General features: G+C 31.7%; 2 protein-coding genes across 2 annotated transcripts; both read left to right on the top strand.

Moving 5' to 3' along the window:
* Positions 1–1,462: 1,462 nt before the first annotated feature.
* LOC105622177 (kanadaptin) lies at positions 1,463–4,387 on the top strand. The gene is made up of 6 exons (XM_012203606.1): positions 1,463–2,281; positions 2,542–2,831; positions 2,958–3,100; positions 3,177–3,337; positions 3,420–3,791; positions 3,878–4,387. Exons 1-6 carry the CDS (start codon positions 1,463–1,465, stop codon positions 4,301–4,303), a joined length of 2,211 nt encoding a protein of 736 aa, XP_012058996.1. The 3' UTR covers positions 4,304–4,387.
* A 5,142-nt stretch (positions 4,388–9,529) lies between these two features.
* Positions 9,530–11,003, top strand: LOC105622175. Its single transcript, XM_012203605.1, has 5 exons — positions 9,530–9,566; positions 9,696–9,833; positions 9,966–10,072; positions 10,456–10,591; positions 10,669–11,003. Exons 1-5 carry the CDS (start codon positions 9,530–9,532, stop codon positions 10,749–10,751), a joined length of 501 nt encoding a protein of 166 aa, XP_012058995.1. The 3' UTR covers positions 10,752–11,003.
* The last annotated feature ends 3,469 nt before the right edge of the window (positions 11,004–14,472 follow it).

Here is a 14,472-nt window from a genome sequence, read left to right as displayed (position 1 = left end):
AATTTTAATTCCTTTTCGGTTTGCATGCCGAACGGTACTCACACTCTACGTAACTACTACTAATAACTAGTCGTATAATATATATATATATATATATATATATATATATATATATATATATATATAATTATAATTATAAACAAATTGTATAAATAAAACATAGAAATTGTATAGATAAATTAAGCGATTATAACTATGTTTACATGACTCGATTTACGCCCAAATTATTGACATCGATGTTATGAAATTAATCAATCACAGACATTTCATTCTTCAGGAATAACTATAAGTTTTATAACATCGATGCCAGTTTTATAATATCGATGTTATAATTTCGGCATAAATTAAGTTGTGTAAATGTAGTCAATCAATGGAAAAGAGGAGCAAGGCGCCTCGGTATAGCGTTCATCTGTTGAAACAAATTACAGGAGAGGCGAATGTAAGAATGAATCTACCTTGCGCGCCCGTAGATTTATCATTTGTTACATCGTAGAGATATGATGAAACCGAATATTTTTTAAGAGGTGAAGAATATAAGAATTTATGACAAAGCGAGAAAGACGAAGAGAGAACTGTTAGTGAGAAGAAATAATATATAGCGATTTATCTCAGGTTAAGAGAATTGTGGCAGGAGGAGAAGTAGATATCGGAGGAACTCGAACAAATGTGTGATCACGTTTATATAATCTGTATATTTTAATTAAATAAACTGAGATATACAAGTCCTATTATTAAACTGACGCTCATGACTATTTCTGCGATTATTCCAGCTATAAGTGTCTATCATGAAAAATCTTTAGATTTATCATGTATTTGATAATTTATTTGATATGAAATTTTAAAAAACATGCATATTATTCGAAACTTAGTCTGAATCTTTTAATTTTAAAAGTTTAAGAGGTTCTAAATCAATTTTCTATTTATATATAAAGATTTTTTATTGGATGCAATTTTAAGCTTCAGTCAAAAAAAGAAAGAAATTAACGATCGACATTTGGTAAATTTTAATTATGATAAATGAAGGTACTCCAATTTAAAAGTATCGATATTATCGATTGTCGGTGCGAACTTTCTAATTGTGTCTACAAGAATTTGAAGAAATGAATTTCCGTAAGATTGTTGATTTTTTATATTTTTTTAGTATATGATAATTCGTAATTTGGATTCGTAACTATTTAAATTAATACAATTAGTTAAAAAAATTCTCAGAATGAAGATCTCATTTTTAATTGCACTTTATAAAGAGAGAGTAGTAAACAGTAGTAGAAGGTGGAGAATCATTTGCGTCAGTTGATAGGTTATGGTCAGTTATGGTTATGCAAAGTTCAATGCAATTGTCCAAACATTGAAAGTGAACGTGAATCCTGATTGACAGCTATGAAGTATAATAATTTATAATAATATAAACAAGAATTTATGTGACAGTTAACTTTCTGATATAAAACTTGATAATACTGCAACCATGGAAGCAAATGAACGGGAAAACGATTCTGTAACTTTCCTTCCTAAAGATACTCCTAACAATAATGTTGATGCAAGTAACGATGAAACGATTTCCAAATCACCGACGTGTGATGAGCAGAGCACTAGGAAGTCAGAAACGGAGGATGCGTCTGAGTCTTATCAAAGTAGTACAGATATCTGCAAAGAACCAGGGTTTAAGAAGCCACTTCTACTGATCGGTCCCAAGCGGGGTAAGACTGGAAAAATTCGAATTATGAAAAATGATACAGCACTCTCATCTGAATTATCCGTGAATAAGGAAGCTATTGTCCAACTCCAAGATGATGCTGAAGATAAGAGTGATAAGCCAATAATAAAAGATTCCGTAGAGGAAAATATCTCGTCCGACACAAGAAACATTCCTATACCATATTTGCAGCCAAAGTGGGGTGGGAAACCAATTAAGGAATATAAGTTGGAGGTTCTTAAGTCGGGAGTAATTCTAGAAAAACTTGATTTAACTGAAAAAAGTTTTTATGTGATAGGGAGATTGCCTTGCTGCAATTTATCTCTTGCTCATCCGACTATCTCGAGGTACCATGCGATTATTCAATACAGAGCAACAGCAGATGAGAAAAGCTCTACAGGTTTTTATTTATATGATTTGGAGAGTACACATGGCACATTTTGGAATGGGCATCGTATAAAACCAAGGACCTATGTTCGGTTACATGGTGGTCATATGATAAGATTTGGTTGTAGCCAGAGGAAATACATTCTGCAAGCTCCACCAGACGATCAGGAAGAGGAATCTGAATTATCAGTTACACAACTTAAGGTTGGTTTTATTTATAATTATATTTATGTGTAACTAGCTTGTTATAATTATAGTATTATAATATTTATATAATATTTTGCTATATAACTAGTGTTGTTTAAATCAGTAAATATTTTATTATAATCGGTATTGTAATCAATATTGTACATATTTTATTACAATTGATATTGTTATAATTAGTATTGTGTAATATTTTGTTGTAATTATAACTTTGATATTCTTTTGCAAGGCAAGACACTTTTAAATGTATTTGTTTATAGGAAAAACGATTAGAAGAATTGCGAGAACGAGAAATGAGACAACAAGAGGAAGAAGAAACAGAAGAAAGAGCGAAACAGGAAGCAGAGAACGAGGGTATTGATTGGGGAATGGGAGAAGACGCAGATGAGGAAACAGATTTGACAGAAAATCCTTACGCTACTATGGCAGATGAAGACCTATATTTAGATGATCCCAAGAAAACACTGAGAGGCTGGTTCGAAAGAGAGGGATATGATTTGCAATATCAAGTAGAAGAGAAAGGAATAGGCCAATTTTTATGTTGGATAAGGTAAATATAATTATATATGAAATAATCTTTGTATGTAGAATTACTTTAAGATTATATTTGCATATTGTATTTTGACTTGTCGCTTTTCTCTTTTTTTTATTAATGTAAAAATAAAAACAATTTTAGTTTACCTAAAGAATGTTTCGGTGGTCGTTCCATGAAAGCAGAAGCTCTTGTCAAAGGAAAGAAGAAAGAGTCTGTTATTCAATGCGCTTTGGAAGCCTGTAGAATCTTAGACAGACACGGATTGTTGAGACAAGCTAATCATGGTAATGTACATGAATAATTGATAATAATTTTTGATCAATGCAAACTTCATTTCTAATATTGATAATTGTTAATTAGAGAGTCGAAGAAAAAAAGCAAGGAATTGGGAGGAGGAAGATTTTTACGATTCAGATGAAGATAACTTTTTGGATAGAACGGGAACAGTAGAGAAAAAACGTGAACAGAGAATGAAATTGGCTGGAAAAATTGAAGAAAAAGTTGAGACATATAGCTCATTGGTAATGTCATTTTCACTTATGTCTATGTCTTTGGTATTATAAATATATCTTCAACCTTTATTGACATTTCGTATTATTTCAGACTGAGAAGCATAACGAGATTGTGAACAAAATTTCACGTTTGAATGAACGCTTAAAAGAAGCGCAAAGGAAAAATGCTAAAGCAGGGGAGTCTAACGAGGATTCGTTGGATGCCTTTATGTCTAGTTTAAACACATCTACTTTGAGTAAAAGCGACATAACGAAAATGAAAGTAGAGTTACAAAACTTACGTAAAGAAGAAATACAACTTGTCAAATTAGTAAACCTTACAAAACCAGCTAATTTGCCGCCTCTTGTCAGTCAAGTGCAAACAGAAGATAGAAGCGACAACAAAAATCTCCAGCAAAAATCAAATTATTCTATGAAAAAGATTTCTCAACTTGAAAGAAGACGGAAGCTTTTTGAGGCCAACGTGAGTATTTTTCTTTTATTTATTCTTTTATTTTTTATGTAAAAATATTTTATTGTTTTATTTATAATTTAAAATATATTTTTCAGAACAAAAGTGATTCTGCGAATTCATCTTTATATGCTATGGATAATGAAGAAGGAGAAGAAGAAGAAGAAGATGATGATGAACAAGAGGAGAATAAAAAAAATAATGTAATAATAAAAGAAGGAGAAGAAAAAGATGCAAGTGTATATAAATCTGAATGCAAAAAGTCGATGTCATACGAGGATGAAACGAAATCAAGTGACAGTATAAAAACTGACGATAAACCGAATACGAGAAGTATCAATCAAGAAACGAGGAAACAAAATGTTGCAGAAAAACGAAAAAAGGACAGTAAATCAGAGAAACGGAAAAATATGAAAAAGCAATACGATCAAGACGTTCATTCAGAAGATTATTCTACGTGGGTACCGCCGCAAGATCAATCTGGCGATGGAAGGACAAATCTTAATGATAAATATGGATATTGAATTAGGTCTAACATTGTATGTACGTAAGAAAAAACAATGTAAATATTTTCGAATTCAAGAATTTAACATTACGTATATTATAAAGAGGCTATTTATTTTTTTACACCTGAAATATATTAACACTAGAAGTACCAACTTTTCTTATTCAATCAAAAGAATTAAACGAATAAATTACTATGAAAATCAAAAAATGATGAAAAAATCAAGTATTTCTTTAGTATAAAGTATCATTGAAAAGTATAAAAATTTTAGAATCCCATCTTTTACACGAAGAATGTAATATTAATAATTCTAAAAGATAGATCTAGATAATGACACTTAGTATATCTAGTAAATTAAATTATACAATTTATTTAAAATTAAACTAAACAAATTATAAGTTAAAATTAGATGTTTAATGTTAAACAAAGTGGTAATTATTATATCAAACAGTTCATAATAAAAGTTAAACGGTAGTTAAAGATATAAAATTTAAAACAATGCTGTATGAGTTTTATTGTTTATTAATTTCATCATTAAATATCTAGCTTTTGCTCATAATTTTGCTTCTTTAATTTATTTAATTTGTAATCTATTTGAACCTTACATTATCATTTTATTGTTTTCTTTAAAACATTTTTTAAATCAAAATAAACGTTTTTAATGCTTTGGACTCGAAATTTTTGGTTCATATGATGATCGATGATCATGTAAGAACCAGAGAGAAACCTGAGAGCCTTTTTCTGTAACTACAAAGTATTTTTGCGCACTGCTCTCTGTAGAAATGAATGTAAACTACACAACAATATCCATTTTTTTGCGGTGCTCCTGATGGAAATAAATCGCTGCAATAATTAAAATCGATCAAATTAATAAAGATTCAGATTTTTCTTTGTCTGTATTCAGATCTTAAAGCCGTCTTAAGTACAGTCTTAGAATGTCAGGAATTATAATCAGAAAGCTATATTAGCATCTTAGAACATTACTTAATCCGATGGTCTTAAAAATAAGAACCCACTATGAATACCGGCCTTAATGTCTATTGCATGCATCGCTGGATGCGATGGCGACGAGCAATATCCAATAATTAAAAAAATATAAGAACTCGCAATTTGTGAGCAAGTTACTCTTCCGAATATTCAGTTTATATAATACTTTTTAAAAACTTAAATTGGTACCATACATTAACCTCTTGTTTCTTCTGGCCAAATTGAACTCATCTAATTGCTTAATTCCATTACTCTTGGCAGAGAGAAACCTGAAAGAGGCCAAACCTGGAAAGGCCTGCCAGCCTTTTTCCTGTTACCGTTGAAATGCCCGTACACTACCGCCAGTGCATTTTGAGTTTGAAAATTACGTGACTCCATACATTTTTTGACACTATTGATAAAATCGTATTGTCGAAAGTAAATGTGATCTGTCTCTGTACTAAATCCTCAGGACAAAAGGGTGCCGACTATCCATAGGAGACATAGTTTAATGGGTCCTTGAACGAAAAAATTTTAATTTCATATCTCCTACATATGTGAATAAAAGTTGAATTTTAAGGGTTAAAAAATTTTTTCTGACTTTTTCTTATTAAATATTTTATGTAAGTTTTTGGTAAGTTAAAATGCGACGATTCGTATTTATCGCGATTACATTTTAAAAAGAAATGTGAAGATCGGCACGCGGCACAGATACCTACCTATTCGAGCCTCGGGAATGAAATGACTGCGCATAAACGTGATGCGCCGCGCCATTCCGTACCATCCCTTCCCAAGGCCGTGCGCCAACCGTCTAACTGTCGAAATAATGAATATTACGAATAAGTAAAATAATATATCCTTTATATTTTTAATGTTCTCTCTGTAGGCTTTACGGTTTTTGCTTTCTTTCTTCGATTCTTTATACATTCATGCAGCTTATGAATATCTTAATTTAATTATTCTAAGATATAAGAGTTATTTAGTATCTATTATTCTAAGATATAAGAATTATTTAGTATTTATTATTTTAAATACCTATACTTCCAATTTATTATTTATTAAACATATTTAATATTTTTTATTTTAATAATTTATTTTAATAAACAAAATTGAAAATTCAAATAAGTTAATTTTGTCTTATAATATCTTATAAAATAACGAAGTTATGTTTATGCAAATTTTTTAAAAATTATATATATAATTATATATATATAATTTTCAAAAAATTTCTTATACAAAATCTCTTATTCTTATACAAAATCGGAATAAATCCCGAGTTTTCTCGTCTGCAGTTATTGTTTAAGTAATAATTTTGTCAATGAGTCAATGACAATTGCTATGTATTTTAAAATCAAGTTGCGAAATTAATTTAGTATATATATTTTAGCGCATAATTTTCGTCACTTTCTTTGTTTTATTAAATGTTCTCTCACTAATAATAATGTTAGTAATAACTGTCTTAATTTAATAATAGGAATTTAGTATTATATAATTAATATATAATGATTATTGTTTAAATCCAAATTATTATAAAGTAAATAAGTTTAAGTTTTATACACAAAATTTGCTTATTTTTTTATGATCGCTCTAACAAAAATATGATTACGAATGTATATAAATTTCATTTTCTAACTGTTATTTTTAAAATCTTTTTAAGTATTGGACATCCCGCAATTGCAGAATATTATTAATTATTAATTAATAATTATATATATATTTTCTTATGATAAAATAATATTTACATGCAGATATTATGAGATTATATTTAACAAAATTTTAATTTTTGTCTTAGATAATTTTTACCAAAATACTTCATAGTCTTTTAACAATGATATCGTGATTACATTTAATTAAAAATGTGTGAGTACAAAAAATTCGAGATAACCCTCATATTAGCGAGCTATAATAATTAAAATTTTTGAAAAATATGGAAAAATAAAAATTGTTAAATTTTATATAATAAATTTTTTAGTATAAAAGTATAGTTCTTAAAAATCCCGTTGATTTATCGGATTTATCTTATCTCGAACAGTTGGTATCCGAGAATTTTTGGTATCCATACATATAAAAAATTGCAATAATGCATGTATTTTATTATTATTAAATACATATAACATATTCCTTCCTAATAACATATTCCTTCATAACCACTATTCCTATAAGTAAATCATTCTATCCATTTATTTTTAATAAGAGATGATTTTTAGTGATGTGGCAGAACATATTTTCTCACGACTTTTAGTATTATATTAAAGATAATATGTTATATTAAAAATAATGTGATAAAAATAATTGTAATTGACATGCTACCCAAATTATCGTAAGTAGTCTAAAAGATTCGGGATGCATACCCTCCTGTAATAAGATTATTGGTATGGTGATGGATGCTTAACTTTTCTTTACAAATGGATCTTGTGAATTTAACGTAGAAGCAGAATACATTAAGTTCGCTCTCCACTACGAAAATTGTTCTTTTTTGTATCGGATACTAACCAGCATGCGAGGCAGAGGGATTTTGATATGAAATTATTGAGATAGTTTTCTTAAATGAAAGTGCTGTTATAAATATATTAATGACTTTTTATTATATTATATAATATTATTAATTTCATATTTGCAAATTAATAATTAATATATAATAATTGTTATTAGTATTTGTTTTGCGTTTATCAATAATTTATTAAACAATGGTTTAGAAAAATTTGTGTATTTTCGTATAATCGTGTAGCACAATAATATTGGGTATGGAAAAAAGTTCGATTTTTTAGTAAAATTAAAGTGTTTTTCTTAGAGTATTGAAATCAATTTATTTAAACCAAATATGCTCCATTATTTTCTATAATATTTTGCCATTTTTGGGGCAGAGCTATAATTCCATCGCGATAGAACTTCTGTGGTTTCTGATCGAAAAACTGCTTCAAGTGATTTTCACAGGCCTCTTTTGAAGCTAGCTTTACACTATTAAGAGAGTTCTGCAGAGATCTAAACAAATGATAGTCTGAGGGTGCTATGTCAGGATTATACGATGGATGCATTAAAACTTCCCAGCCAAGCTCTTGAATTTTTGCCGAATCATCAAAGATGTGTGTGGTCGAGCGTTGTCGTGATGGAAGACGACATTTCTCCTATTAATTAATTCTGGCTGCTTCTTCTCAATTGCTTGTAATCTCTGCAGTTGTTCACAGTAGAGTTCGGAATTAATTATTTGATTGGACGATAATAGCTCAGAACGATTCCCTTCCAGTCCCACCACACAACATCACCTTCTTCCTCATCAATCCAGGGATGGCCTTCTCTCCTTTCTTTATCCACGATCTTTTTCTAGTTGTCGTAGGTGATCCATTTTTCATCATTAGTTATCATTCTCTTCAGAAATGGCTCAATTTCATTCCATTCAGTAGTTTATCACAATTGTTAATTCGGTCCATCATGTTCCTAACACTCAACTCGTGAGGAACCCAAATATCGAGCTTCTTTTTGTATCCAGCTTTGAGTAAATGATTTAAAACTGTTTTGTGGTCGATGCCTAGTTCCCTGGCAATCTCCACAGTGCTCACATGCTTATCACGCTCGACCATGATTTCATCGGACTTTTCAGTGATGGGTCGACCGGAGCGAGGTTCATCTTTCACATCGAAATTTCCAACATGAAAGCGAGCGAACCATTTCCGTGCTGCTGATTTTGATAGAGTATCTTCATCGTAAATAGCGCAAATTTTTTCACAAGCCTATGCAGCATTCTTGCCTTTATCGTAGTGATACTGCAAAATGTAGCGAATTTTTTCTTTATTTATTTCTATTTTCAAAATAAAATAATTTTTGATCCACTTCACCGATTTCAATCTTTTTCGGCTCAAAACAAAGGTTAAAATGTCACTTTTTAAACGCATGTCTAGTGTTGCCGATCCGATTAGTAGTTGCCGACTGCTGAGCATTTAATGCCATCTAGCAGGAAAAACGTCACGACTTTTTCCCATAATATGAATTAAATATCGATTTATCATCTCCAGCCTTAAAAAATGGACGATGTACCGTAAGAAAAGTGGACGTTGCTATGTAGTTTATATTCACTTTGTCAGAGGGCAGTAGTGCGCTGCAGCATTTTGCGATACAAGTTTTGGGCCGTCTTCTCTGAGGTTTTTCTCTGATTTGCATTACGTGCATTACAGACTTTCTTCACTGATAGTACATGAATTTTGAAACTGTATTGTAGATTACAGATCGAGTCGTGACATGTAAGTTACTGTCTTGAATAATTTCGCTTTGAACACAAAGGAGTATGGAGCACGTTGATAATCCAAGCTATTTCCAAACGAGTATGTATCGCAGTTACATGCATATGTGCCGATTAATGTTCTTATATTTACATTCGTGTCATTGCGGGTTTTACTTCCTGGAGTAAACGTCAAGCTCGCGAAGCAATTACAGAGCCTTTTGTATTACAGTTTGGGCTCCGATAGCGTCTGTGGGATGGTACATCATCGGACTTGGGATCATTGCATTTTATACGTTTCCACATATTCAAGAAAAATTTAAGAGTTGGAAAGTCGCGAGGAACCAGCGAGATGCTGCACTTGGCAAAAGTGAGTCAATAATTTATCTAAAAAAAAATCCTTAATTAGTAGGCAACAAGTAATTTACAATGTTATTTGCAATATAATATATATATATATATATATACACTTGTTTCACTTTGGTATTAATTGTTTATTTAGAAACTGATGAATTACCGCAGTTGTCAGCTAATGTGGAATTGGCACGACAGAAGATGCAAGAGGCATACAACAAGTCTTGTACCTTAGCACAAATCAAAGAGGAAGAGGTACTTTTTGCTACACATTGCTCTGAGAATAGTCACTTGGGGTATATTTATATTCCAATAGCAAAAAAAATATAAATTATTATAAAATATTTAACATTTTTTTCTTTTTTTCTTTTTTTCTTTTTCACATCTATTCTTTACGAATCTTTAAGTGTGCAATTCTGTCGAAAACTTGTAATAAAAAAGAGTTGTTAAAATTAAAATTTGTTATTTTTTAGAATCACTGTAATAATCTATTTAACATACTTACTCTGTAATATTTGTTTGGTGTCTATTTATGTAAAAAAAAATCAGGTGACTATTTGCGAGTTAAGATAATTTATTTTTATATTACTTACTTATTTTTGAAATATAAATTAGTATAATTTATCTTTTTCTCACAGGAGAAAGAAAAAAAGAGACAAAAGGTCTTGAAATTACTGGAGAATAAAAATGTAGGTACAAGATTAGGTAGTACAACTAATGATGAAACTCCTAGTACGAGTACAAATACAGGTACAAAGTCAAAGTTAAAGTCAGGTAAGACTTACGTTATTGTGATTTACTATCTAAGGTAAATTTAAATAATGTGCTGTATCCATACGTTTTATTTTTAGAATATAATCCCTTAATGGGTGATAGTACTCGAGGATATCGTCCTCCAAAACGGAGCTGTTGCAAAAAAGGTGGATGCGGTTAAAAATAATTTTATAGAATCTCATAAAAAAAGGCCATTCCATTCTTACAATTTAACAATTGTCAAAATAAAAAGGGAAAAAACTTACGAAATCGACAAATAGCACCGCTTAACTGCGATACTTATAATTTGTATAAATTTAAGCTTTTGTAAAAAAATTGGTGTATATTTAATTGTTATTAAAATGTTATTATATTAACATTAATTCGTAATATGTACAATTTTTAAGCTTTAATAAACTAGAGGCAAAATCGATTTTATTTTTAAATTAATATAGATTTCGTATATTTTCGTTGTCTATTTTAGTAAGTTTATAATAAAATTATCTAAAAAAAAATTAATATGTGTTTACTGAAGACAACAAGGAATAATAAGGGATAAAATTTTAAAAAGCGCTTGCACAGACGCTTTTTCGCGCACAGACTCTTCAATTTTTCAACATTACCTTTTATTAATCGTTATCAGTATAATACGCAATGATATACATCAGCATACGTCGCTTTATACGTGTACGTGGTACTTGACAATAGCAATTGTTACAAATTATCTACAGTCGTGCGCGTGTATGTCTATGTGTATGTATACGTGTGTAACGTGTGTCTCTGTAGTATGCACGCTCCTATTTAACTCTCTTAAATTTCATCGATTTCACTCGTGCGACGACGGTCGGCGAAGAGAGACGAACGGCATGTCTCTCTTCCGTAGTAAATAAATTATAAAATTAACTATATAAAAATGCTCACCATTTTTATTTATTCGCTGTATTTACAAAATATAAAAAGGAAAGCTTGAGCTAAATACGCGTCTCCACGGGCCCCAGTGCACGTGCGTTACACGGTTGTGTAATTACACGTGTGCGGCCTGTAAAACGCAGTCCAGAGAAAGAGAGAGACAAATAGGAAACGATTATCTCCTTTTTCTTCTCTTTCTCTCACATTGCTTCCAATTCGAAATCACTATTTCGTGTTCTTAATGATATGAATTATTTTTACGTAGCTCTAGCTCTCTAACGGTCTACTTAATCCTTTAAGCGCGATCCAGGACCAATTGTTTGCACCAACGTCGATCGATCGAGTGCTATTCTCGATGTAATGAACTCTTCTACTCTGCGTTAGACAATCTCCCAGAAAATTATATTAAGAACACTTTGACGATGAAGTCATGGAATTGACTTTCCTCTCAGGAGAAATATCGAGCGAAATTTCATTCTTAATGAATTTCTTGACAGTTTCATTGAAAAATATGGTTCCATTTGATTATTAATTTAATCAGAATCTAGAAATCTTCATTAAAAAAAAGTTGATCCCAAATTCATCAATATATCTTCAAAATATTTTCCAATAGATCCCGAATATCTGGACTCTCGGAAAAAATACATCGATCACTTCAATTGGTGCAACTAGCGGTCTTCGTCGTTGCATTCGGCGGTCTTGGTAGCACCAAGTTTAAAGTCTCAGAGAGCGTTTCTCGCAAAAGCGGCCAAACTCTGTTTCGATATCGCTACCAGATATGATTTTACAAATCGAAAAATTTCACCCTAACGTCAATACAATCATTTCCCCATCTACACGATCTAACGATCAATGGCAATTTTAACAAATAGGTCGGTTTAGTCGATTGACACGTTTATTGCACGTATTCACGAGATGCAATCTGGTTATCGATCATGTAATTTTTTTCTCTAGAACGGAAACAAAAGTGAACATTTTTACATATGTGTGTACATATAAACACATATACATAAAAAAATTTTCACTTTTCATATTTCCATCTGAAGGAAAAGTTACATGATTGATTCTCTGAGCACAAATATTATTGTAACTGTTTCCGACAGTCGTAAGTCAATTTTATTTATTATATTGCTTACTATTAATGATATAGAATCTTCAATTTCAACAAAAGATTTAGTTTTATAAAAAAATTTTAGTGAATTTTTGTAACAAAAGTAACCGCTGTGATTACAAAAGTTTATGATGCAACGCAATTCATACAACATACGTCGATCCTTGGGATTGACTTATAACTTTGTCAGAAACAATTACGACAAACTTTGTGTTCAAGTCCTTCGTTTGATCTGTTTGACAAACTTGTCACGCGTTTGGAGGGGGGGGGGTATATGATATATTATGTTTCGTGTGTGTAGCGTGTTAATCGTGTGTTCGTGTTGAATGTCGTTTACGCGAGCCGCACAGTTCTTTTTTTTTTTTAAGTTAAACATTACTGTGTTTTATACAAGTTCTCTCAACCATCGTAACAATACAAAGATGACAAATTATAAAAATAATACATTATCTTTTTTTTCTCGTTCCTTCGCGCATTGATACGATGGTTTGGCAGCGTATTCGTTGGCTGAATCACGATCATTTAGGATTGGAGATACGGTGCTTTCCGAAAGGGTCACGATTCTGTAGCCTTCGAAGAGATGTATATATATCCATATGTGCATGTAATATACTCTTTCCCTCGATAATACGCGATTGCATCTTGCCGATCCGAGCTCGCGCGCACGAATTTGGAAGTTGCGGATCCACTGCTCGTTTCATCAAACGTACCTCGCAGGAATAAATGATATACTATCATTATTGATCTAAACGTCTTCGTGTCTCTCTCATATAGAACATCCGCAGTGGATTCGCATTTTAACGGACGCAGTTATCTCTCGAGCAAGATGCACCTTCGCTCATCTAACGGAACATGAACTGATATCCTCAAGGTTCTAACGATGAGTTAGGAAAGGTCACCATATTTATCAATCGCAGCTATGAATTGATAATACACTTCTATACAGCACAGACCTCCAAGAGATATCCTAACAATATCCTACGGATGTTCCCAGGACATCCCTCAGATAAAGTAAGGTATCACGATGATATAATAGTATGACGCTTAACGTCCTACAGCTCATCAAAACGCTGAAGATAGTTTCCATCATTCCTTCAACAGGGCGTTAGATAAGCAAAGGTGAAAAAAAGGACAGGAGAGCAATGCCTGCTCGCGTCTATCTTTTTCTCAGCTCAACGCGACTCTCACAGAGTCGTCGCGCGAACTCGCACCGGACGCACACACTCGTACGTGACGACGCAGATACTTAAAATACGCATCCTATCTAATTACGTGTAATGAGATGCTTCCTTCTAGAACTAGTCTCGCGTCTATTCCCCTTGACAACTCGCTCGCTCTTCTCCTCCCATTTATCTTGTATTTTTTTTTAAGCCTAAAGTATATCGAGATGATATTTTCTTTCTTATTCCTTCGCCTGTTTGGATGGACTTTTTTTCTTACTGGATATGAATTTATTCGCGCGCAGCTGCGCGTCGACACGCGAATAAATTTATATGCCGAAACTCTTACGAAATTATATAATATAGTATGTATCACTAGGTAGACCTTAAATTCAACTCTCTGAGTTAACAAATTTAATTCAATATCTCTGCTAACCAATTATTTCTTTCCTCTTTCCTCCCCCTCTCTTTCCTCTTATATTAAATCCGAGAGCGCAATTCCTATGTGATCTATTTTCTTTCTTTTTTTTTACGGGAATATACATGCAGCAGTGGCAGTTCGTTCTATTGAATATCTGAATGAATAGTATCTGTCGCGCGGGTTAACTTCTCTATTCAGGCAGCAGACGGTCTCAAACCGAGTGGAGCTAATTGTATTGTGTACGTATAACAAATTTGAGCGATTCACCATACGTCATTTGAACAAGCCACATGCGAGTTCC

This window comes from Atta cephalotes (genome assembly GCF_000143395.1).
Source record: "Atta cephalotes unplaced genomic scaffold scaffold00041, whole genome shotgun sequence".
NCBI classification, from domain to species: Eukaryota; Metazoa; Arthropoda; class Insecta; order Hymenoptera; family Formicidae; genus Atta; species Atta cephalotes.
This window is presented reverse-complemented; position numbering and strand designations above follow the sequence as displayed.